At 32.2% G+C, this 25,040-nt stretch overlaps 6 protein-coding genes and 1 non-coding gene across 13 annotated transcripts in view; 3 read left to right on the plus strand and 4 right to left on the minus strand.

Moving 5' to 3' along the window:
- Nucleotides 1-534: 534 nt before the first annotated feature.
- On the minus strand, nucleotides 535-638 carry LOC116767813 (U6 spliceosomal RNA). The gene has a single exon (XR_004353340.2). It is a non-coding gene; the product is annotated as a U6 spliceosomal RNA (small nuclear RNA).
- A 3,035-nt stretch (nucleotides 639-3,673) lies between these two features.
- LOC116767482 (mitochondrial translation release factor in rescue) lies at nucleotides 3,674-4,953 on the minus strand. Its single transcript, XM_032657821.2, has 3 exons — nucleotides 4,593-4,953; nucleotides 4,273-4,523; nucleotides 3,674-3,988 (listed from the first exon to the last, which is right to left on the minus strand). Exons 2-3 carry the CDS (start codon nucleotides 4,481-4,483, stop codon nucleotides 3,768-3,770), a joined length of 432 nt encoding a protein of 143 aa, XP_032513712.2. The 5' UTR covers nucleotides 4,484-4,523; nucleotides 4,593-4,953; the 3' UTR covers nucleotides 3,674-3,767.
- A 644-nt stretch (nucleotides 4,954-5,597) lies between these two features.
- Nucleotides 5,598-8,050, plus strand: LOC116767481 (caspase-8). 2 transcript variants are annotated; one of them, XM_032657819.2, is made up of 2 exons: nucleotides 5,598-5,880; nucleotides 5,957-8,050. In XM_032657819.2, the coding sequence occupies exon 2, from the start codon at nucleotides 5,994-5,996 to the stop codon at nucleotides 7,614-7,616; it is 1,623 nt and encodes a 540-aa protein (XP_032513710.2). In that variant the 5' UTR covers nucleotides 5,598-5,880; nucleotides 5,957-5,993; the 3' UTR covers nucleotides 7,617-8,050. The 2 variants fall into 2 exon arrangements, with proteins under 2 accessions (XP_032513710.2, XP_032513711.2); XM_032657820.2 differs by having other exon boundaries at nucleotides 5,598-5,829.
- LOC116767438 (ribonuclease P/MRP protein subunit POP5) lies at nucleotides 8,003-9,126 on the minus strand. Of its 2 annotated transcripts, XM_032657758.2 has the most exons (3): nucleotides 8,885-8,901; nucleotides 8,560-8,747; nucleotides 8,003-8,488 (listed from the first exon to the last, which is right to left on the minus strand). In XM_032657758.2, the coding sequence occupies exons 2-3, from the start codon at nucleotides 8,577-8,579 to the stop codon at nucleotides 8,038-8,040; spliced, it is 471 nt and encodes a 156-aa protein (XP_032513649.1). In that variant the 5' UTR covers nucleotides 8,580-8,747; nucleotides 8,885-8,901; the 3' UTR covers nucleotides 8,003-8,037. The 2 variants fall into 2 exon arrangements, with proteins under 2 accessions (XP_032513649.1, XP_061383202.1); XM_061527218.1 differs by having other exon boundaries at nucleotides 8,560-9,126.
- Nucleotides 9,127-10,459: 1,333 nt separating this feature from the next.
- Nucleotides 10,460-13,191, plus strand: LOC116767627 (FGGY carbohydrate kinase domain-containing protein). 3 transcript variants are annotated; one of them, XM_032658040.2, is made up of 5 exons: nucleotides 10,460-10,580; nucleotides 10,996-11,189; nucleotides 11,563-12,428; nucleotides 12,500-12,722; nucleotides 12,829-13,191. In XM_032658040.2, the coding sequence occupies exons 2-5, from the start codon at nucleotides 11,007-11,009 to the stop codon at nucleotides 13,186-13,188; spliced, it is 1,632 nt and encodes a 543-aa protein (XP_032513931.2). In that variant the 5' UTR covers nucleotides 10,460-10,580; nucleotides 10,996-11,006; the 3' UTR covers nucleotides 13,189-13,191. The 3 variants fall into 3 exon arrangements, with proteins under 3 accessions (XP_032513931.2, XP_032513928.2, XP_032513930.2); XM_032658037.2 differs by lacking the exon at nucleotides 10,460-10,580 and adding an exon at nucleotides 10,728-10,848; XM_032658039.2 differs by lacking the exon at nucleotides 10,460-10,580 and adding an exon at nucleotides 10,779-10,918.
- A 302-nt stretch (nucleotides 13,192-13,493) lies between these two features.
- On the plus strand, nucleotides 13,494-25,012 carry LOC116767256 (E3 ubiquitin-protein ligase Bre1). Of its 3 annotated transcripts, none has more exons than XM_061527339.1 (17): nucleotides 13,494-13,706; nucleotides 13,854-14,012; nucleotides 14,323-14,509; nucleotides 14,688-14,873; nucleotides 15,127-15,347; nucleotides 15,550-15,813; nucleotides 16,094-16,267; nucleotides 16,562-16,819; nucleotides 17,516-17,632; nucleotides 17,883-18,004; nucleotides 18,296-18,449; nucleotides 18,938-19,093; nucleotides 19,400-19,591; nucleotides 21,519-21,711; nucleotides 22,100-22,194; nucleotides 22,450-22,581; nucleotides 22,789-25,012. In XM_061527339.1, the coding sequence occupies exons 2-17, from the start codon at nucleotides 13,860-13,862 to the stop codon at nucleotides 22,939-22,941; spliced, it is 2,757 nt and encodes a 918-aa protein (XP_061383323.1). In that variant the 5' UTR covers nucleotides 13,494-13,706; nucleotides 13,854-13,859; the 3' UTR covers nucleotides 22,942-25,012. The 3 variants fall into 3 exon arrangements, with proteins under 3 accessions (XP_061383323.1, XP_061383325.1, XP_061383324.1); XM_061527341.1 differs by having other exon boundaries at nucleotides 17,516-17,623; XM_061527340.1 differs by having other exon boundaries at nucleotides 13,524-13,541.
- Nucleotides 17,450-25,040, minus strand: part of LOC116767275 (uncharacterized) — a 41,682-nt gene continuing 34,091 nt past the window's right edge. Inside the window, exons 13-14 of the transcript XR_009753585.1 lie at nucleotides 17,684-17,777; nucleotides 17,450-17,591 (exon numbers count right to left, since the gene is read on the minus strand). The gene's annotated coding sequence lies outside the window, so the exon portion shown is untranslated. The remainder of the gene's footprint in view (nucleotides 17,592-17,683; nucleotides 17,778-25,040) is intronic.

The raw sequence follows: 25,040 nt of genomic DNA on the forward strand, positions 1-25,040 counted from the left end.
ATATGCAGAAATATAAAATATATAATAGGCCGAATTTCAAGCTAATATTAATATTAAATTAATTTAATCTACCAATTAACTTATATTTTTTTCATATTCTTACATTAAGAACAAATACGGAGGAATCCCATTAAGAATGTTCGAGTAATGTAGGACCCGAAGCCTAAGGGCAAAGAGGTAGCATTTTCCTGTCGCCGCACCGTTTTACACGTTATTTCATTACAGAAATTAATCATATCATTCTCGTTGTAAAAGAAAATTACACGTTAATTATAATGATCGTAAATGTGACATTTCCATATTCGGTTACATCGTGAGGTAAATAGATTTGATAATTTCAGTCAATTTTTTGATTTTACAAATATTTCACACTGATCGTGTGAGCAGCTGATAGTTTTTAATCATTGGGACGCTTTAAATAGTTTTAAATATAAAAGAAATGTAAATAATGAACGTACAACTTTCTCTCTCTCTCTCTCTCTCTTTTAGTTATTGACGTTTCCTTATAAATTTCTCAAATGTCATGTGTGAATAAAAAATATGGTACGCTTCACGATTTTGTTTGTCATCCTTGCGCAGGGGCCATGCTAATCTTCCCTGCATCGTTCCAATTTTAGTATATTCCTTAATTTAAATGTTTATCTCTATGCAATACTACCATTTATTATGTTATTTGGTGTTCAGCAAAATAAACGTATGAATAAATAAACTAATTTAACTTCTTCTGCAGGAAACCTGAATACTTATAACGAACCATATCAACTTATTATTAAGATATGGAATAATCAAATTATAAATTTTCAATTCTTATTGTTATGGTTATATGTTATTTTAAATTTTATATCTTTAAACCCCTGATGTAAACCAGAACCACTTGTTCTTAATATTCATTAAATGACTGCAAACAATAATTTATATTCTACCATAAGCACAAGAGAGCAGGTTATGTTACTTAAGAGTGCTTTTGAAATTGTTACATTACTTTGTATTAAAGTCGATAAAATTGTAGTTTATATTAGTATAAAAGCCCACGTACCTCAAATGATTATGCTAGTTTACATATGTACTTGACATATACAAGTATTGAAATAACCATCGCACGAGCTTTTTTTAATTGTTAGGGTCCCAAACGGTGGTCTGGAAAACATCGCCTATAATCTATGAATTCGAGTTTAATAAACACAATATTTATTATGTCTTAGAAAATATTATTAGTTTGTTAAAGTTTTTAAATAGAAAAGTGTAAAATAACTACTATTATAATGTATATAAAGCATTTTTCGATGCAAACTTTTGTTCCTATTTCCTATTTGGTGGTTTCATTTATGTCAGTTACAACATAATTTGCATACTTCGAAACTACAAATTGCATTTGCGGCGCTTCGACTATGTATTGTATGTACGAATAGGTATTAGATTGCACAAAATATTGAACTGTTATACATAGTGGCTATACATAGAGAAAACTTTAATGTCTATAATTTTTGTTACGTTTACTTATAACTGAGGATACATCAACAGAAGTACGATTTTAACTGGCAATCTTATAACTCGCAGAAACTTATCAGGCTGAAAACGACTCGTATCCAGAGCCGTAAAAACATTTACAAAAAAAAATACAGATACTTATCGTTTAATTCCTGGATCGTTTTCAAGAACTACTAGAAAATACAATTAAAGAGCAACTTCTGCACTGGATCTATTTTATAATTACGATTACACTGTTGTAACAATAATGTCAATTAAACATAGCAAACAAAACTCTGAGAGCATTGTTACGTTATCCCGTATAAGTAACGCAAGTACCTACAGTTATCCGGAATAAAATGCAAGTATAGTTTAAAATATTATTTCCGTAACTAACAAATATCTGCAACAAAATAATATTAAAGAGGTCGTTTCATATTTAGTTTTTATTTTGGTCTAAGGAATTAAATACAGCTATGTGATTAAAAGGAAACAAACAAATCTCTTCTGCAGTCGCACACACAGCATTAATATGTCTCAATTACGGGTAAAATAACAAAAGTACAAGATGAAAAGCCTCTTAATGCAAAAAAAAAATACGTGTGGTTACAATTTATCTTTAGCCTTCATAATTGTGTATTTCGAAGCTAAACAACCCAACCACATTCTCCTTTAATAGAGTTCAAATTAGGTAGAGGACGATGAAACTTTACTTATCAGGAATGCAGGAATAAAGAAAGTCGTCGGCAAATAGAAATATGTGCTTATAAAAGCGATAGTGATATTCCTACAACTTTTAATAAGGGTTTGGATCAAGCTCAGAAACACGATTAAAAAACGCTTTTCTTAATCGTTAAGCCTACCCTCTACATCCAGACAGAGCTGTCTAGGCAGTCATTCTATCTTGGCCTATCCAAATAACTTAGCCGATTAATACCTATTTAGGTAATTAAATTGGTATTTATTTATATCCAAAATATTATATTTCGTTTTTGTTTTGTTATTCATGATTTATTCTTGAATTTCATGATGCAGTTAGCAAAGCTAAAAGAAATTTTTTAACCGGTTTAAACCGGGTACTCAGACGACGTCGGTGGCTTTGCGGTTAAAATCCATGGCCACCTTAACCAGAAGATTCCAGAAACACACATTAATGTTGTTTCGATATAGGTTTAACTATGTGACTTTATTATAATAAATGTCTAAACAATTTCGTAGTATTATTTTAATCGTGGCTGGCAGTGACGCGCACCCTGTATAAGCAACGTTTAACATTAAAATATTAAATAATTCCAATTAACGTTACCAAGATAATCGAATTTAATATTAAAAATATGGTCCGCTACACACACCGCCATCTAACGTCTATATCACGAGAATTCATAAAAATCACTTATGTTATATTTTTATGGAAAGAGTGCCAAATATCCAGATGTACAAATGGCTTATAATATTGGCCGTGATAATTTAAAACCCCCTTTTGACCATTTCTTTATTTAGAATATAAGTAAAATGCATATAATTCGGTTTAACTTACTGAGAAACATTAGAATACTGTGTAAAAGTACGAAGTCTTCAAGTCATAACGTAGTTATTTATAACATTTGTATAGATAAGTAACGAAAAAAAACTTCGAGTTTAGGTTAATGTTTTGTAGAAATAAAACTTACATTTAATCCTTCTTGTTATTTTGTCAACTTGGGTAGTGCTAAAATTTTAAGTTAAACTTTTATATGAAAAGATAATTGTTTTTCTAACATTATCACATAATCTTTTTTAGTTATAAATTTTACTATTTGTGATTTTTTTTATTTTGAAACATGTATTCTAGTCTAGCACTGGCTTTGATAAAGGTATACATAAATAATATTACATACTAATGTTCAAAGAAAAAACATATGTATCAAATAAATCATAAGTTATCTGAAAAATGGTGAATGTACATTGCTTTCAGACATACAGCCAATTTCCAAAAAGAGGTTCTTTATAAAAATTTAGTAAATATAGTAAAGTATAGTAATACCTCTGTGAATTGCTTGAACAGTATATTTGAAACATACTGACATAAGTTGCTATTATTTATAAGCATTTATCCCAGAATATGTCCTCATAGACCAAAAATTAATCATAAATTGTTTACAAGTAATATATTATATAATTTTTTAATAAAAAAAGGATGTATTTTTGTCACAATAAGATATACAAATAAAATATTTATTGATTCATTATTTTTTTATTATAAAACAGATTGTTTCAATAAATCCTAAGATCAATATCTAAACTATACACAAATCTGTTACTTATATAAGGCCTTCTCGTTTTTTCCATTTCTCTTTAATTTCAGCTCTTTTCTTTTTTTTATATTCGACTTTTTTGAATCTATTTTCTTCAATCATTTTCTTCTGGGATTCTACACTATCCTTACCATTGATAATATCATCTAACTTAGCTATCAACATGTCCCGTGCCATTTTTCTGTTTTCATCTTGACTTCGGCTGGTGTGACATTTTATAACAATACCTACAAAAATACAATAAAAAAGTATAAAACATACTATTTAAAAATAAAATTATTTAAGTGCATAATAATCTGTGGCTTTATCACTAATTCAGTGTGATAATATTTTGTCTACCAACATATTTAACAAAATTGAAATGTTTATAGTTTAATTCTGTTATACACCTTTGTAAAATAAAATGGTAGATACAAATTAAACAAACCTTTAGACAATAACTTATACATGAGAAGAATTACATCAAATTTTTTTTTTATCAAATATATAATCAATCAATTTATATATGTACCTGTAGGTATATGTGTCAAAACAACACAGTTAGAATTTTTATTAACTGCTGAACCTCCTGGCCCTGATCCTCTAACAAATTGTTCTGTTAGATCACATTCATTAATTTTCGGTACTTTAGAGAAATCAATGGTATGTTTTAATGCTGAAGAATTTTTTTGAAAAGCTGAGACGCTTCTATTTACATTGTTTAAAATTCTGAATGTCAACATTTTATACGACACTACCCCGTTGAAGTAAAGCTTCGCCTTTCTGTAATCACAAATGCTCAGTAAACATTTTTAAAGTATATATACTGCGGTAAAATTAAATTTAAATTACCTTAATTGCGTAACTTATATCTTCTGAGTTATTTAATGTCTTATTTTTCTTAAATTCACTTCTGATTCTTCTTTTAAAATAATTAACGTCCGTAAACCTCAATGTTTTTGAATATAATATCAAATTTTTATATAATTTCAATATATCTGTTCGTGAAGTGGACATATTACACCTAATTACATTGATTTCGTTAAATATTTTAAGTATTACAGGTACAATTTCAATATAATTTGTAACCTAAAAAGTCTAAAACGTCAATCAAATTTAGGATGACAGTAGTCGGAATGCCGCTAGTAGTTACAAAAAAACAGAAGTGTATTCACTACATACTTTTTATAGATATTGTAAACTTTACTTACTAAGTACCTCTTTCCTACCTGCAAATGAAATTCACAACAAAATTAATCAACCTGTAGGTAATTAGGTGAAACTAACAGAATTACAAACAAATAAAAAAATGTAGTTATCGTGTATATTTTCATATGCAAACAACTTTATTTATGCATATTATTTTTTGTAAATAATATTGGTTTAGTAAGTAGTTGGTTAGTGTACCCAAACGCATGTCAATTAAATTGAAATGTATTCTATTAAAGGTAATCAAGACGACTTTTTTGTCATCTGAATGAAAACTTCTATGTTGTTGTTTATTTAAAATATGGCCTTCGAAAATATATATAGAATGATGTTTTGCAAGGGGATAGATTGGACGATAAGACAAGAATATATATAATAATAAAATGAAATGAAATCTAATAATTTCGTAACTCTACTTTCAATTAAAACTAAAAATTATTCGATTACAAGCAAAATCATAAAGCGTTATGCATTTTTAAGTCAAATATAAAATAATACAATCACGAAGTAAAAACTTAAAAAATATGATATTATTTAAGTGTTTTTCATAACATTGAATACTTAGTGGTAGGTATTATACAGATTGAATAACAAATAATTTCAAGTATCCTTGCATTTAAACTGTCATCCTCATTTGTTATTGGGCTATTGACGTCTGACAATGACTTATTTAAAGCAGCAACATGAAGTCATAGCACAAAAAAAGTAACAATAAACAGGATAACATTAAAGTATAGACTAAGTGCCGCAGAATTAATTTAATAGTGAATATTATTGTAATTCCTTTATTTTTGTTAGCTAGAAATTCTTTGCATAAACCTTTTTATTTCGGTGGACGTGTATTAACGTACATGGGTCGTTGTTATTTTTGATAAACAAGGTGAAGTCCCTTTTTCTTTATAATATGGTGGAGTAGAAAAATTATTTATATGTAGGTATACGGTATATATCATTCTTCATAAACACATTACGTATATATAATTAGACTAATACTATTTTATTTTTAGTTACAATTCAAATATTCCGCAAACTAATTGTTTGACAATGTTGCGTTCTGATGCCCAAACAGAAAATGATAACAATAACATATTTCGTAGTATTAACAATCTACGTGTCGACATAATTTTGGAAATACAAAAAGATATTGATCCTTATGATATGGTTTCTTTGGTGTTTTTATTGTACGAAACCCCAGACACGGCTCTTCAGCGATTAATTGTTTATCAGAGGCTATCTAACGATGAAGCACGCCATAGTGTAAACTTGCTCTATGACTGGGCACTTCATGCACAATCACGCCAAACATGGAAGTATGAATTTCTGGAAGCTTTAACTATTTGTAGATTATACAATATTATAAGAAAACTTGGATTTGATGTCTCGCAAATTAGGAAACACTACTTACCGGACAACCTCAATGTTAGCATTTATACAGATCCCATGAAGAAAGTTCTGTATAAACTTTGTGAAAGTTTAAATTCTGAAATATTTTCTAGATTGCAAAAGACACTTATATCATACAATTATAATGTAGCTGAATATAGAACATGTGAATTAGTTTTACTGGAACTAATATCAAAAAGGTTTATTAAATTGGGATATTATGATAAAGACAAAAAATCTTACACCAATACCTATGATATTGAAGAGCTTGCGAAAATTATTGAAAAATTTTCAACGGTCAGTATATTAGCATCAGTCTTAAGGGAAATACAAGAGCAAATAAATTCACCAAACTTAAAAAATAAACCTCAGAACTTTACTAGTATAGAAACATACAACATTCCTGGACCATCAAAAATCAAAGAAGACAAATATCAAGAGGGCTTTGATGAGATATTTGAGCTGATGAACCAATGTCACAATGACGAAAATGAACCTGGGGCTAATTTCAAATCTGACACAATGCTATTAAAAGATGCATATGTTATAAAAAATAGAAAAAGAATCGGTGTGTGTTGCATAATAAACCAAGACAAGTTTTATCCTTCGAAACAAAGCCTACAAAACAATGAACACATTGATTTAGAAGACCGTTTGGGTTCTAGGTTGGATCTTATGGCTTTAGAGAGAACTATGACGTCATTGAATTTCAAAGTAAAAAGTAAATCTAACTTAAATCATGAAGAAGTTTTTCAATTTATAAAAGATGTCTTGAAATATCATGTCACAGCTGAAGATAGCGTTTTTATGCTGTGTATACTTTCTCATGGTGTAAGAGACCATGTTTATGCAGCAGACTCGGTAAGGGTGAAAATAGATGATATACAAAATCTATTAGACTCTGAACATGCCCATCATCTCCGTGGTATTCCAAAAGTACTCATCCTTCAAGCTTGTCAAGTAGAAACCGAGTCGGAGGTGAAAAATAAAATTGTTGCAGACAGTCCACCTTTAAACGATTTCTATTTAAAAAAATCTCATTTCTTGGTCTATTGGGCTACTGCTCCTGAATATGAAGCGTTCAGAATAGAAGATAAAGGATCAATATTTATCCAATGTATCTGTGCACTTATAAAGAAAAGAGCCAAATATGAACATCTGATCGACATTTTTACTAAGGTGACCTATAATGTTACAGCTTTATGCACTAAACTACACAAACCTCAAGTACCACTATCTAAATCTACTTTGACAAAAAAATTGTACTTGAGTATTCCGGAATAAAAATTATAAGGCACTTAAAAATATATCACAATACATGCTTTGGTTTTAAAAATTGTTACAATTCTTTATAATAAGAGTAATTTATGTTATTAAGTATGATTATAATTTTTGTATAGACATATAATAGTATATATTATGTAGATAGCAACATTTAAGAAGAGTTTTATAATAAAAATGTAAGGAGTTCTTATATTTTCTAATTCTCTAGAAATGGACCTATGTTTTTTGTTCAGAATGTAATTATTATTAATGTTTTAATGATTCTTTTTTTCAAACTTGGAATTAAGATTAAGGTTTTTTTTAAATTCAAGTAACCCTATAATGGTAAAAAGGTTTATAAAAATAAGACTTTAAATCATTTTTATAACTCAATAATAATACTTGAGTAACTTATTATGTATTTATTATCTTAATAAAAGTTTTATGTAAGATTCTCTAAGTTTATTGCTACATCAGTCTTACTAAAATCCATGACAGCACTTTCCAATGCTTTTCTTTCCTCATCAGTTTTAAGCTCTGACCACATTGAGTCCAAGTAAGCTCTTTGATGCTTTTGGATGAACATAAAACTATGTTTCAAAGTAGCACCAACATGTAGAGTCCTTAAATTTACATCTAATTTACCTATTTTAGTTACAAATGGTAAGGCACTCGTAACAAATTTATGAGGACCATGTCTTGATTTCAATATAGCTATTCGTGTGTTCTCATTGCAATATTTTGCTAGAAATCCTATTTTCACAGCTGCTACTCCAAAGTCACCATATAAAAGTTGTATTTTATCCATAACGGTGTCATGAAATATTTTCGACTTCAAGTGAAGAGGTTTATTTTCAGGTATAGCTGGTGCATTAATTTCTACAGTAACATATCTACAAGTAAAAATAATAACTCAATAAACGAGTTAAGAAAATATATATATATTTGTAATAAAATAATTTACCTGTTTTTAAAACGGACCATTTTATTTTATTAAATATAAAAAGTTATCGTTTTATTGATCAATTGGGTTTTGATATAAATTATGCATCCGTTTTTAATTCCACAATATGATTTAATCATTCAATACTTGTTATGATTATCCTTTAAGAAAATCCAATCACCACATGTTAGATGCTTGAAATTTTAAACCTATAATAAAAACATATTGACATCTGTCATTGTCACTCGTAAATTCAAGCACAGTTAACAAAATCCTTGCAAAACTAGAGGTACCACCTTGTTGTGTGGTGCAATTTATTGCCAAATTAAGACAAATTATGCCTTACCAACTTAAACGCAACTCTTAGCTTCATTCCACAAGGTGCCATCTTTTATTACTAGAAATATTTAACATATCTATTTCGGAACATTTTTTCATCTATATAATATGTGAATAGGGCGGTTAAGAAGGCAGGCAGCGTTCAGGCTACTTTTTTAGGCCTAATCTTTTTACTCTTGATGCAATAAATTTCCTACACTAGAATTCCGTCCTAAATGTTTAGAGAGGAATTCTCTTCCTATCTCCGATGTGTGGCAGAATTGTAATTTTTTGACAACTGTAGACAGGGCAATATTATAGGATATTTAATAACACGATGCTCCTGTATTAACTTATAATATTCTTACCGTAGCCAATATAATTCTTTTACACTAACAAAAGAAAGGATAGCGTTTGCTAAGGGATAACAACTTCGAGTTAAGACATTAGTTACGGTGTTTAATAAGAGTAAGAGCCTTAGAGTAAGAGATTGACTAGGATAAACTTATCTTTTAAGTGTTGGAACATAGTCTCCTCTTTTTATTGTCTGGTTAACCGATTGCAAAATTTTCTTACATTTCGTGTTGTGCACGTGTTCATCAGGCTTGGTGGCCTTTGTACCTATATATATGAACAAGATTGCAAAGAGTTCAATCTCTACGTGCCGCTTCTCCGTTTAACATGTCTTTTTTGTCTCACCGCCAACTAAATAATTTGAACGCTGGAGTGCTGTATCTGAAGCATCATCATTACGAGCTAGCAATAAAGTTCACAGACAATAATCCTTATGAAAAAAGAAATGAATTGTTAATTTATGAATCAAGTATTTAATTTGTAGGTATATATTTTAGAAAAAGATTACTCAGTCTTAGTGATAATATTGTGAATGAATAAAATTCTATATTTATTATTATACTACCATTTAAAAATAAATGTTTAGAGCGATAACGTCAGAATTATTTTTAAATAGGTCTATTAAGTTTAAATACAAATTTCCACATGAAACGTATATTACTTTTAACCAAAATTAACTAAAAATTTTATAATTCTGTTAATCTTAGCAAATGGGGTTTTAAAAAAAAACTAGATTTGAATATTTAATTACAATTGATCATTAGTTCATATTTTTTTGACATAATATAAGTTTTTATAGTGTATTAAAATAATAGTAATATATTATCCATTTACAAGTTATAATAAACGTTAACATCCATACTAGGTTACGCCTCTATCGTGAACATCAAGATGTCATATAAATTCATATTATGCACTATACGCACTTATTATTCTCTGAAGTAATTCCAAGGACAAAAAGGTTATGGAGATTGTGTATCATCAACATCTTATCTTCGACATAGGGATGTTTATCTAAAACTAATATCGATTTTCTTTCGATGTGATATGTTGTGTTCTATCGCTTTGCAATATTTCTTTCATATATATATATATATATATATGAATATGTTCAATATAATCAAAGTTATTTGTTTCTATATTATATCAAATATAGGGTTTCTATATTATATCAAATATATTGAAAATAAGTACATAACATGAAAAATAAATTAACTTTTTTTTTCATAATTTTCAATATTACTGAGTATTTTTATTTATTCCTTTGTGTTAAACTCTGCTTTTCTGCTGTATTAAAATGTTTGTAGATTTTGATAAAAGCGAAAAAAAAGGGAGATGAAAAGAGATCGTCACCATAGATAATTATTTCAGTAAGTAGGTAATACTTTATATAACTTTAAAAGTTATACTACTAGGAAGAAGATTCTCACTTTTTTGGTTTTCAAGAAATAAGTTGTTTTGAATATATATTTTCTAGATAGAGCTGTCAATTGTTAATAAAGCAACCGATATAAAAATGATACTTTCCTATAAACTTTTAACTTCTCTCTTGTAATCGATTGCAGTATCGTATAAGTAAGATTTGATAAAAGCTATATTTAATGGAAAATCGATTTTTATACACAGTCCTACTCCAAGGTCAATAAGTTTATATTTTATTACTAGTTTTATCATGAAGACATAATTATCAATATTCACATTTGATAAGGTGTTTTGATTTTCTTTTTGTTTAAACCATTTCATAAATGAAGACTATTTTTATTTTAATATTTTGAAATCTTTAAGGTACCGCAGTTATGAATCCGGTATATTTTATTGGGGTAGATGTTGGGTCAGGGAGTGTACGCGGTGCGTTAGTTGATCCAACTGGACGTGTCATTAAATTAGCCGCCAAAAATTTGAAAACATGGAAACCCAAAGTAGATTATTATGAACAATCTTCGACTGATGTATGGGAATGTTGTGAACATGTTATCAAGGTAAACAATCATATTTCTTACTTATAATTTATAAAATCTTCGTTTGTTGCTTACACAGAAATAATATACACAATAAATATAAGAAAAATCTTTTAAATGAAACTTATATTTTTCGGACATACTACGCGTGCCCTATTTTTTGTTAAAACTACATACTCCCCACGTTTCGGTTACTTTTCAGCAACCGTGATCACGGGCAGACGAGATGTGAATGAGACACGAATAAAACTCCCGAAAGTCTTATATCTCATTAAGAAAAATCTTTTAAATGTTTTCAAATTAAAATTAATAATTAAATTTAGTAATAACAACAATTGCTAAGTATTTATTAATGTTAAATCAGAAATCAATGTTAAAATGTAAATATTTTCAGACCGTGACCAAAGATATTGATAAAGAATATATAAAAGGTATTGGATTTGATGCTACATGTTCTCTTGTAGTCTTGGATAATAATGGAAATCCAAAGGCTGTTAGCAACTCTAACAATGATGACCAGAATATTATTATGTGGATGGATCATCGAGCTCAAGATGAAGCAGATATCATTAACAAAACTGGCCATTCTATCCTGAACTATGTTGGTGGAAAAGTTAGTTTAGAAATGGAAATGCCTAAACTACTTTGGTTAAAGAGACATATGTCCAAGTCTTGGCCTGAATATGGGTACTTTTTTGATCTCCCAGATTTCCTGACTTGGAAGGCAACTGGTGCTACAACAAGATCATTATGTTCATTGGTATGTAAGTGGAACTATGAATATTCAACAGAAAGTAAACAGGGTTGGAATGTTGTTTTCCTAAAATCAATTGGTCTGGACGATCTGGTTGAGGATAATTTAAAAAAAATTGGTAGTAAGGTGTTAATGCCAGGAGATTATTGTGGAGGTTTAAGGGAAGAAGTTGCAGAAAAATTGGGTCTTTTAGCTGGTACACCAGTCGCCACATCGATTATTGATGCTCATGCCGGCGGTCTTGGTATGATTGGTACTAAGGGAGAAGATATTGATCAGCAAATGTCTACCAGGTTAGGATTAATTTGTGGTACCTCTACCTGTCATATGGCTGTTAATAAGGACCCTATAAGTGTCCAGGGAATATGGGGTCCTTACTTTAGCGCTATGGTACCTGACATGTGGTTAAATGAAGCAGGTCAAAGTGCATCAGGCATGCTACTAGATCATGTAATTTCAAGCCATCCCATGGGAGGAATTCTCTTAAAGGATTTAAATACTGGAGAGTAAGTGTTTCTTAGAAAGTTTTTATTATATTTTGAGTTATTTTCTCTTATATAATTTATTATGCTTTTAGAGTAAGAAACTATTTGAGAGAACTGTTAACAAAAATGGCAGAAAGTAAAGGCCTTACAGACCTTAGTTTGCTGACCAAAGATTTTCATATCTGGCCAGATTTCCATGGGAATCGTTCTCCTTTAGCAGACCCTACCATGAAGGGCATAATAGTTGGATTAACCATTGATAACAGTGAAGAAAACTTAGCTCTTCTTTATTTAGCCACATTACAAGCTCTATCAGTAAGTAGTATTAATGTCGAAATATTTATTGTAATATAAAAATCATTTTTATCACTATATTTAATATACAGTTTTTAAATAAAATTTTACTTTATAAATATTTCAGTATGGCACCAGGCATATTATAGATGTTCTAGTACACTCTGGTTATTCACAATTCAAGTCTTTACCCATATGTGGAGGAATTACCAAAGATCCACTCTTTGTACAGATCCAGGCAGATTCTGTAGGACTGCCTGTTCTATTGCCCCATGAGAAGGAGTCTGTGCTGGTTGGATCAGCTATTTTAGGAGCATGTGTTTCTAAGCATTTTAGTGATGTAAAAACTGCTATTCAAAGTATGGGGGGAATGGCAGATGTTGTTTTACCAAACCAAGATATTAAATCATTCCATGATAAAAAGTACAAAGTTTTTCTAAGAATGTTCCAAGATCAATTGCATTATAGAAATATAATGGATAATTAAAAATTGTGTTTTATTTCTATTTATGTCGTGATCTATATTTTCAGTATAAATTATGTAAAAAAATAATTATTGCCGTGCTTTTTCTTTTAACTTAATATATACTGCTTTGGAAGATTTAAGTGATTTTCTACATATTTTTTAAGATTTCATTTTTCATTACTTTTAACTTAAATGAGTTGCAATATGATTAGAATTGTGAAAAATTTAATTTACAAAGGTGGTTTTTTTAGACGGTTCTTATGCCAAAACATAAGTTCATACATAATCTGTACTATGAACAATTTGACATTTCTGTTTAATCTGTATTTTGTAGAACGGTTAGGTTGGCTGAGTTGGTACTGGTACTGTAGAGTGTAAGCTAAAGACGATCTGTTGTTATAATTTAATTTATTTGACCTCAATTAAATGAAGTCTTAAAAGATGTTAGACTCTACTGAAATAAGTATTATTAAAACATTCATTAATAAAGATTTGCTTTAAAACTATATTAATTTTACCTTGTCAATATTGACAAGCAGGTATGTACATAAACCGGCCAAATAAAATAGATATGTTGCTAGTGTAAATCCTGTCTGTATCATGTCTTTTTTACTTGGTCAGCTTATAGTCGAAATCAATACGTTTAGTTTTCGGTAGAAACTATGATATTCTAACGTTATATTCAGATCAAGATGTCTAAGAGAATTGCGGAAGAGAGTGGAAATGGCAGCAGTCAACCGCCGATTAAGAAGGTTCATTTCGAGCCACACCTTATTGGCCCTGTATCTACTCTTGAAGAAATGGACATTAAAGTCCTTCAATTCCAGAACAAAAAGTTAGCACAGGTAAAACTTAATGCGTGTCTATTAGTTATATAGATACTATCCACTTACGATTCTATATACACACTTAAAATGAAACCATGTCACAGTCAGCTGATTGATGTTCAACAAGTTTTAGACTAGTTATAGATCTCTAAATTTTTTTAATCGTGAAAGACAAAAGACAGTTTAATTATGTGATATTTTTAGTTATAATTTTGAACATACACATACTAATATTGTATACAATAAAGTCATATGGAAACATTGAGTATTCTTATTGTTCCATTTGTCATTTAATAAGACTAATATAAAAGTACTTTTTGTGTCCCAGAGGATTGAACAAAGACACAGGTGTGAAGCTGAACTGAGAGCAAGGATTGAGCAGTTAGAAAAACGTCAGACACAAGATGATGCTGTGCTATGTGTCGTCAACCGTTATTGGAATTTACTGAATGAGGATATTAGAGTATTATTGCAGAGATTTGATGCAGAGACTGCTGATGAATCCGAAAATAAAAGTAAGTCATAAATGTATGTGATATGACAAAATTATCATGTCTTTAATTTTTTTGTGAAATTAATGATTTTAATACATATATATCTATACTTAATTTTCATGTATAAATTTATTCTGTTTATTGAGGATTAGGTTATGCCATTATTTTCAGTATTTGTACCTGAATTTACATGTTATAGATGAGAATGAAGCTACCACTTCATTTCTTATGCAATTGTCCACTTGGGATAAAGAGGAGTTGGACGCACAATTGGCCAATAGAGTGCAAGTAAGCAAACGTGCGGTTGCAAAGGTTTTGCAAGCTTTTGATAGACTACAGCAGAGAAATGATAAAATATGGAGAGCTATCAAAGGGGAAAGCGAGGGTAAGAATTGTTGGCTGATTCGTGGTAATCATTTTGTATTAAGATAGTGTTAATCTGTTAATGTTTTTATACAAGTGTCACTCAATAATATGACTTCAAAATAATGAAAATAATATGGTTTCAAAAAACATGAGGAAATATTTAATAACTTAATTTTTTTTTTATTATTTTTTAATTTATATTCATTTCGTTTGTATCATTTATATTATAATAAAGTTTTTTGTATTGTCATTATTGAATTATAAATACTTAGAGAGTGCACCAGCCCCATCCCTGGATGAAGTTATCCGAGCGACAAATGAGGAAGTTACAGTGGAGAATCGTCGTTTACAAGCATTATGCACAACTCTGCATGAAAGCCATCATGCTATGACTCTACGAGTGGCACAGTTACAGGATGCAGTGAATAGTAGGGATACAGAGAATGCTGAGCTCAAGAACCAAATCGATGATCTTCAGTATGAGCTTATGAAGGTATGCCAATATTTTGTACAGTTAGCTACCCTTAATTACAGATATCATATGCTTCTATAGACTATAGTGATTGCTTATAATTAGGCTGGCTACACACATATCCCAATAAACTTAATTAAAAAATCTAATGTATGCAATCAGTACTAAGCTTTGCAATAAAATTTTGAAAGGTCACTCAAAACAATAGCATTGTATGTTCTAGGTACGTTCGCGCAATGACAAGTTAGAAAATCATTTAGCTGAGGCTATAGAGAAGCTGAAGAGCTATCACCAGTCCGGTACAACTGTGAGTGCTAGTGTGGCCGCGCCCTGCCCTCCACACTCAGCTGCCAGTGCCAAATTGGAGGATGTGGCCGCCGAGCTTGAAGAGCAACGTGAGTTGGCCAACAACAGGCTGGCTGAGTTAGACCGTCTGCACAGACAGCATAGAGACACTCTCAAGGAGTTGGAGAAGCTTAAAATGGATGTATGTATTAAAGAATTTTTATGTACATTTGTTGATTTTGTTATGTATTAAATACATAATATAAAATATAATGTCATCCTACTACAAGTTTACATGGTTATACTATGTATGAAGTATTTTTTTTTTCTATATATAGGGTTTCTAATAGAAAGTTAGTTACTCCCTCGGGAGATTATACATACTTTTTGTATGAGTAGATTTTCAATATTTTCTTATTCTAACATAGAAAAGATATGAATGATTTTCATATATTTATACCAAATCTTCGTTATGACCACAGATTCGCCAGTTGCCAGAATCTGTTATAGTAGAGACCACAGAATACAAGTGTCTTCAAAGTCAGTTCTCCGTTCTATATAACGAGTCCATGCAAATGAAGACCGCGCTAGATGAGACACGGCTTCAGCTACAGAACGCCAAAAATCTCCACATGAGGCAAATTGAGATGATGGAGGTATTAGTAGCTTGATTAATAATATTTTGTTAAATGATGTTCCACACTTAATGTAAAGAGTTTTGTCTCTATAGAATGTATATTTTATAAACTTTAAAGCGATATAATTTGCGGATTTTTTTGTCACTTGATGTCTATAGGACTTGGAAGAAATTCTGCAATACTATAATAATAATAATCTATAAATTTTCTACTTAAAAATATAATATACAAAATCTTAGACTTTATATTGAACATAGTGTTGATTCAATATTTCCATTATATGCCTCATAAATATGCCTTAACCGGTTTCAGAGCGAAGAGCTCGCAAGGCAGAAGGCTTTAAGGGCTGAAATGATACAGCTAGAAGATGTGCTCGGTCAGCTGAGGAAAGAGTATGAGATGCTGAGAATAGAGTTTGAACAGAATCTAGCAGCTAATGAGCAGACTGGACCAATTAATAGAGAAATGAGGCATCTCATTACATCTCTACAGAATCATAACCAACAGCTGAAAGGAGAGGTACATAGGTATAAAAGAAAGTATAAGGACACCAGCCAGGAATTAAATAAGGTATTATCTTGAGTTACGATTTAATAAATATTATTATATCATATATGTATTCTTTTGGCTCTGTAAAAAAAAATTCTCCATATTCAAATTATATAGTTATAGAATAAGAAGAATTGACTTAATATCTGTGTTTATAAATTTAAAAAAAAGTAAAGTCATCATACTGCAGAGGAACCTAATTTAACAGCTTTTTAAATTTCTTATTCTATTTTTAAATACATTACTTATAATAAATAAACAGGTATTCCAAGACCAACATTTCAGCCAGGAAATTTCGAAAGAGTTAAGCTTTTAATGTACCCATTTGATATCCAAATAAAATATAAGTCTTTCTATTTGGGGTTACCTTAGAGACAGATTATTAATTATTTCGTCAAACATTAATAAAGTTAAAAAATGAAATTAAACTAAAAAAAAAAAATACATACACTTAAGTAAGCATATTTTTAATCAAAATGTGAATAAACTTATTTACTCTAAATTTTTGATGCAATCGTGAATCTGATATCATTTTGAAATTAAGCTGATATAATTAAAGAGTTCAAGACTAATGTGCTTTTATGAGGAAAAACTTAGTGTGACCGGTATATAATGCACTTTATTTGTCAATTCATACATTATATTTAAATGGCACTGTGAATATTACTTAATATCTTTGTGAAGTATTTAAAAGTATAATATTATATCTATTTCCAGATCCGCAAGGAGCTCGAAGACGCCACCAGCCGTGTAGGATCAGGACCTCATCCGCCACCAGAGACCGATGAGAAGCCTGTGGTGAAGAAAGAAGAACCCGAGCCGGAGGTCGCTCGTGTACTGACTCACTAACTAACTATATACATGCTTTATATAACTTATACTAACCAGTTTGAGAATACAATTACTATCCACCAGCATGACATGTTTGCGTTATGTTTGTAATTTAATTTATATTATCACGGCCTTTTCTATCTTGTATCTGTTGAACAATAATAGAAACATCTTATAAATATGAAATTATTATATTATCATTTGTAGATCCTTTTCTATGGGATGATTTACAATTGTAATTATGTTCTTTCAGGGCGATGAAGGTGGGAGTGGTGGGGAAAACAAGATGGTTGCGGCCACAGCTAATAAAGAGCACGGGAGAGCTAAGCTACACGAACAAGATTTACTTATTAAGGACCTTAAACAACAGCTTAAGTAAGTGTCATAACTAAATGGTGTGTACGGTCGGCATATGAAAGAAATTAGTTGTCAAATGAACCATTATATTAGATTATGATAAATGTCAGTTTAGAATGCAACCTCCTTATTAAACAACTTAATTTTTGACTGAAATACTTTTTGAATTAAATTCTTATTCTTAAAATAAGGATATAATCAAGACTTAAAATAAGCATATATATAGTATTATATTGTAGGGCAAATTTATTAATGGCGTTAGTTACTTAAATCATTGTGTAAACAAAAGCATTTAACCTAATCCAATAGAAAAGCAGTGAACGAGCAAAAGGAATTGAAGCTGTTACTGGACATGTATAAGGGAGTTAGCAAAGAACAACGTGACAAAGTGCAGCTCATGGCGGCTGAGAGGAAAGCCAGGATGGAGTTAGAAGACCATCGACAGAAAGCCAAGATGGCGCAGGTTACTATATGAATTAATTGGATTCCTCCTTTAATTGTCAAATTTGAATTTAGAACAATAGTCTTCTAAATATTATAGCTCACTTCAAACAGCCAATGTACACGACATTTTCTAGCAAAAAACTATTTGTTTTCTAGAAAATCCAACATTTATGAACCATTTAAAGTTCTCTACGAAAAAACTTAAAGAAAATAGGCAAAGGATTTGAGGAATTCTGAATTAAGTTACAAAGATCAGAACGAGATTATCAAAACCGAAAAAATGTATAAAAATACTGAAAACAGAAATTTCATTAACATCTATTACATTTAATATACCATTATTATTATTTACTTTGTATCTTAAGTTTAAAAACTAGATAATTTAAAAATGTACTAATGTATTTGTGGTAAAAACAGTTGGTAGAAAAATACGTCAGTACGATTTTAAATATAAGAATATTGACAAACAATTTTTATATCTCAACGGTTTATATATATTATTATCAGGAAAGCAAACGCGAGAGGCGTGTGGCGGACGAGGACGCGCTTCGTAAGATCAAACAGTTGGAGGAACAGAAGTACGAGCTCCAGAAACAGTTATCGTGCGCCAGACCCAACAACGACCCGCTCATGGCCTTCCCTAGGCCTTTCGCTGGATCGCAGGTTAGCGAACACGCATTACAGTAAATATGTCCGAGACTGAGTCTGCGCTGTCTACGGTACAGTTCAGGGAGAAATTAATTATGTACACTTGATATAGGAGATTTCATCAAAAACCATGTAATGTATCTTATACCACAGAATAGTCGACGTCGGTACATCTGGGCAAACTTTCGCCTTTATAATATTAGTACCAGCACTTTTTCGTCCACCTTTTACCGTAACCAAAGTATCTCTGGTGTTTGATCATAACTCTGATATTATGTTTTTTAAAAATAATTTAAAATCCTTTAATTTATTGTCTGTTAGGAGGAAGAAGCTTTACTGAACGAGATGGAGGTAACGGGGCAAGCATTTGAAGACATGCAGGAACAGAATTCCCGGCTCATACAGCAGTTACGGGAGAAAGATGACGCTAATTTCAAACTTATGTCGGAAAGAATAAAGGCCAATTCACTGCATAAGTTGCTGCGCGAAGAAAAACAGCTTTTACAAGAACAGGTAGAGGATTCCGACATTTTTAAGATTTTTTCTGTTAAATTTATTAAATTTTATGGTACATATATAGTAATAGTAGCTTAGACTAGTCGATGAGGAAGAGATTTTTACTTTTCTGCACTCCGAAGGGAGTGTCTGAGGAGTAGGTCAAATTACAAGGGATAGATCCAGCGTCGCCCACCAATCCTTTACCCTTGTCGCCTTAGCTCGTTACCAAGTACGGGTCCCGTGCCGTTTGCTCCATCGTTCAAAAGGCGGATGAAAGTCACCAATCAGCATAACCAACCAAAATAAACCGGCAGCTTTTCCTCAGCTCGATCTCAAGGCCTTTGTTCCTAAGCCTTACAGCCTCTAATGCTTCGTCACTGTCATGGGTCTCTTGCTTGTGTCAGGACTCAGCGAATAGCTCTACCTGAAATTGAGAGGCTCATTCGCTAGAAGCGTCGACTCGGTGAAACTTTTTCTCAACAGGGCAGGCAGAGAACAGTCACATATTATGTGGCTGACGGGCCGATATACCCACTTAAACCCATCGGTGCCCTTCCTTTGCAGTAATGTGAAGCTCTGGAAACTCTTAAGAAGAGCATTCAGGGCTCTTTGATAAGCCCCAGATACAAGTTGGCGCAATCTTCGAAAGGCGAAGTATCAGCTCTAACACTGGGGCTGCAGTGTCGAACCTGACACTTCGTAAAGAGTGGTTATATGCGTCCCCTAAGTGACGGCCTGGTGACTGGTGAAGGCCTTCGCTCAAAACAATGCCGTCTACTAAGAACGGGATTAACTCTCTTCCTGCTGATCAGCCACTGTCTGGACTGTGACTGACTTACAGAGGCAGACTGCTGCTCTACAACTTTTTTCACTCTCCGGCACATCACGGTACTAAACAATATGAAAAATACCGACGACATGTGTGCGAACTCTTTCGACCATATAATAGGGGCACCGTAGAAAGCCATGCTGCTCACGACGCCCACATATACGCGCTAGACATGGAACAAACTTGCCACTAACTTCGGGCAGAATATTTTCCCAAGCCAACGAAGAGAAATGGGCCCCGAAACCACACCTACTTTCCAGTGTAAGGCCCAGATACTATTTTTGGGCATTGATTGAACAGAGATGAATGTGGATGATGCGAGGCCTGTGAAACATCAAAGCCTCGATTGAGATTCTAAGTCCCAGCAGGCCACCCAGGCAGGCAGGTCTACAACCCGCCACCTGTGTGATACCCACTGTTGCTAGCCTGGTCGCCTCCGCAAAGCCTCTTACCCGAACGTCTGAGGTTTCAATGCGCCACGACACAGTTTCAGGACATCTATGCTATGCAGGCAGACCTCTAATAGACACCAGAGGTAGGAAGGTATTTCGTGAAACGTCAGGTTCTCGTACCGTAGTCTCGAACAGTAAGTTACGTAATGGGTGACATCCAGCGAAATCGCTAGGGTGAAGTCCACCTTGGTCATTGCCCCCTGGGTCACGTTTCTCAAAGTTCTCAGAATGTAAATGGTTAATTTACCCACTCGAAGCCAAAGCAGCGAAGACCTGGGCCCGTTTCAACGATGTGTAGCGAAAGATAGTCCTTTCAAGGAACTCTCCCATCCCATCTCTCAACACAATTGGCCCGTGTTTGTAAGGTCCATTTTCCTCAACAAGCTTTTGGATATCATCGGTGGGGAGTGGCCAGTGGTATACATGAAAAACTTCCTCGTCAGCAATATAGACATTCTGAATGCAGAAACACTATGACTGGGTGGTTAAGGGCGAGAAGGAGATGGTTTCATCATCTCCTTCTCGTCAGACTAAAGGGGAGCCCTCATGGGACCCAATCAAAATCTGTCAGCGACTCGTTCTGAAACAGGTGTTTGGGCTTGCGAATGTAGGATTAAGTAGTTATAATCTTTTTTAACCATTTCAACTTGCATATTTTCAGGTGGTGACAAGGGACCAGCAAATAGAGTCGATGGGGCTGGTGGCACGGCGGCTTGAGGAAAAAGAACGTCTGTTGCAGAACACTCTGTCAGCGGTGGAGAAGGAGCTGTTATTACGACAGCAGGCTATGGAAATGCATAAAAGAAAGGCCATAGAGTCCGCACAGTCAGCAGCTGATCTTAAACTGCATCTTGGTGAGATATGTCTTTGATATTGTTTTCGTAACAAAAGAGTTTGAGGTCGTATTAAAATTAATACGTTCCCTTTTTGAATTTCCGTGAACTAGTTTTTGTCCTTCCTGCACAACTGAAGGATAATCTGATAGTGAAGTCTTCGTGAAGTGGTAATCTCATTAACAGGGAGATTTCTTACACAATATAATTTAAAATTAATGATATATATTTTTTGTCGAAAATGTCTTCTAACATTTAATCTATAAAAGTAATATAGACATATATCATTAGTCTGATTGTTATAATGATTGCTTTAATGGGCGCAACGTTATAATGATTGCTTATAACACGTAAGCATTATGTGTTTGTTATTGGATGTCAGCCTAGTGACCAATTATTTATTCTTCAGAAAAATACCACGCACAGATGAAAGAAGCACAGCAGGTGGTCGCAGAGAAAACCAGCGCGCTCGAGGCGGAGGCTTACAAAACAAAAAGATTACATGTGAGATATTTCATAGTATGATTGGAACAAGGATGAACTAGGATTTACTGATTTGAAACGAAGCTATAACCCTCGGTGCCAATACAAGATGTAGTCACATTGATACGAATAGCTCCTACATCATTTCTATTCTGTCCTATAAGCCCTATGAAAGTATATCTGGAGAATTGTTTTGAGCTAGTCTTAATTCGACACAGAATAATCTGACTTCCCACTCCAAATAAGTATATATCTTCAATCCATCGATCGTTACAGGAGGAGCTGGCGGTGTTACGTCGCAAGGCCGAGCGCATGAAGAAGATGGAACAAGCGGGTAGTTCCATGGACGAGGTTTTATTAGAAGAAATAAGAGAGTACAAGGAAACTCTCACCTGTCCTTCATGCAAGGTAAATTATCAACTGGACAATGTCGGTGATTTTGCTGGCAGTTCATGATTTTGTCATGTGCCCATTTTATATATATTTTTGTTAGCATTTTCCTAGCGAATACTGGATAATTGGAAAAATGTTCATTAACCTAACACCAAACGGTTGTCGGATGTTTGGAAACTTCACTTAGTACACAAATGTATTTATTTGTATGATAATTTTCAGGTGAAACGAAAGGATGCTGTGTTGTCCAAGTGCTTTCACGTCTTCTGCTGGGATTGTCTCCGCACTCGCTATGAGACACGTCAACGGAAATGTCCAAAATGCAACGCAGCCTTCGGGGCCAACGACTACCACCGGCTTTATCTTTCCACTTAAGATAAACTTCATAAAGTTCCTCGGCTGTAAGGAACTACTGCGTTTGAATTCTAGAGAAAGCTTGATGTAAATATCGCTTAGATGCAAATATATAAATGGCCGTCTCGATCTTGTGTAAGGTGCCAGACGAACATTAGTCTTGTACCTTAACCAGACAGGTTCCATCGTCGTCGCCGGTACAATATTTAAACTTGCACTATCTCTATTTTGGTAAATTATTTATTCTATGTCTCTGTCACAATGATTATATATTTTCTAATAAGTTTAGTAAAAAAAAAACTATGATTAACTGTAATGATACGCTACCGTTTAAGTAGAAAAATATATAACTATCACTAATTATCATGTTTAGTGTTCGATTATAAATATTTTATTAGGATGAAGATTGTTTCGTGTATGTCGAACTTCGATCTTGTATAGCTGCGGTTGACTCGAGCATAATATTTTTTTGTTCTGTATAGTAAATTGATTTTCAGGAAATCACGTAGTCTCCAATTTGATCTCGTTGACTAAATTTGGGAATGGATCGCGAAACAGTATTGAATGTCGGATTTGGGGGAAGGGGGTTGTGATTTGGATTGTAGGCTGCGGTGTTATCATTTGAATGTGACTAGAGGCCTGATATTTACACTAAACTGACTGATAATGTAACTATCTCTATAGTCACTCATTCAAACGATATCTTCATGTGAGATAAAAAAAGTTCAAAGTATTAATGCTTCTCATTTGTTTTCTTATAATTTAAGTAAAAATGTGACTTCACTGTAATAATTTAATAAATATGACATTATCAATGGGACGCTTCAAGTTCATTCCTTATTATATAATTCAACTTTCCATGTATTGTGATGTACTAACTCAATATAATGTCATTTGCATTTTGTGAACTATTTCGCATCTTGAGATATCTGATGGTTAGCGCGTGTTGAAGTCGAACAAGTTAGTTACTCTAGTGTGTAAACAGTTTTAAGTTTGTATATGATCTATACATGTTTCAGTTAACGGAAGGTTAGCAATGCAGTGTTTAGTTGTACATAGTGAAATGTAGAAAATGACGACCCACTGACTGACGTATTTATATTTATCACACTCATTGGGTTATATGACTATAGCACTGCATTCCCGTGTCTTCGTATCTTTTTATACTTTTACATGATGCCAGTAAGTTGCGTATAACATATGTAAAACTCTCATTAATAATAAATTTTGACTATTGTGAAAAAATTATATAAATGTAGAGCACATTACCTTAACTCGATGTACGAATCTTGTTGTAGTACGCTTTACCTCAGCCTTGGGAGATGTGTGATGTTACTAAGGGTACAATAATTTCGAAATACGATTAAAATTTTGAATATGAATGTGCTCATCGGTCGCTTACACTTCTGAAACTATGACATGTGGAATTTTAAATATCCGTTTCATAATGTATGTACATAAAATCATTGATGTTAATATAAGAACAATGCTTAATAATTTATTTAATGTTATCCGATGAGAATTGAACAGCTAGTGGTCGATATAATAAATTTTCATGAACACTTACTTATGATATAAAAAAAAGTGCAAATAGGAATAATTTTGTTACATTATTAAATGTATTAGATTAATTGTTACAGCCAATAGTGTATCGTTTCCAATATGGTTGTATTTCCTAGCCGTATTCATTATGTCCTTTGTTTGAATATCGGTTTCATATTGCTGTTAAAAAAATATTTGTTTAAACTATTTCAGCTATATGGTAGGTAAGTTGTCAATAGGATATGTCTGGACTGAAAAAAAGGTCATACTATTCTAGAATTAACTACCTTCGCTCTATCACCGAAAGCTATGTGTAACCCGATACAAACTGTTTATCCAACTTACCACATTGTTTAGGGTATTTAATATAAAATTTCAAGTAATGAAGTTAGTTACATTAAATTAAAACAGTAACATTAAAAATTTGCCCCAACTCTTAAAGTGTACGAAGTAGCTATATTAAGGCTGAGGCATGATGTAACCAGACTGTTTATCTAAATAAATTAAATGTTAATTCAAATTGGAGTATGAAATAAATTTTTCCAAACTATTTTCTCTTATTATTTTTGTTGTTAGAG

Source organism: Danaus plexippus, assembly GCF_018135715.1.
Source record: "Danaus plexippus chromosome 9 unlocalized genomic scaffold, MEX_DaPlex mxdp_24, whole genome shotgun sequence".
NCBI classification, from domain to species: domain Eukaryota; kingdom Metazoa; phylum Arthropoda; class Insecta; order Lepidoptera; family Nymphalidae; genus Danaus; species Danaus plexippus.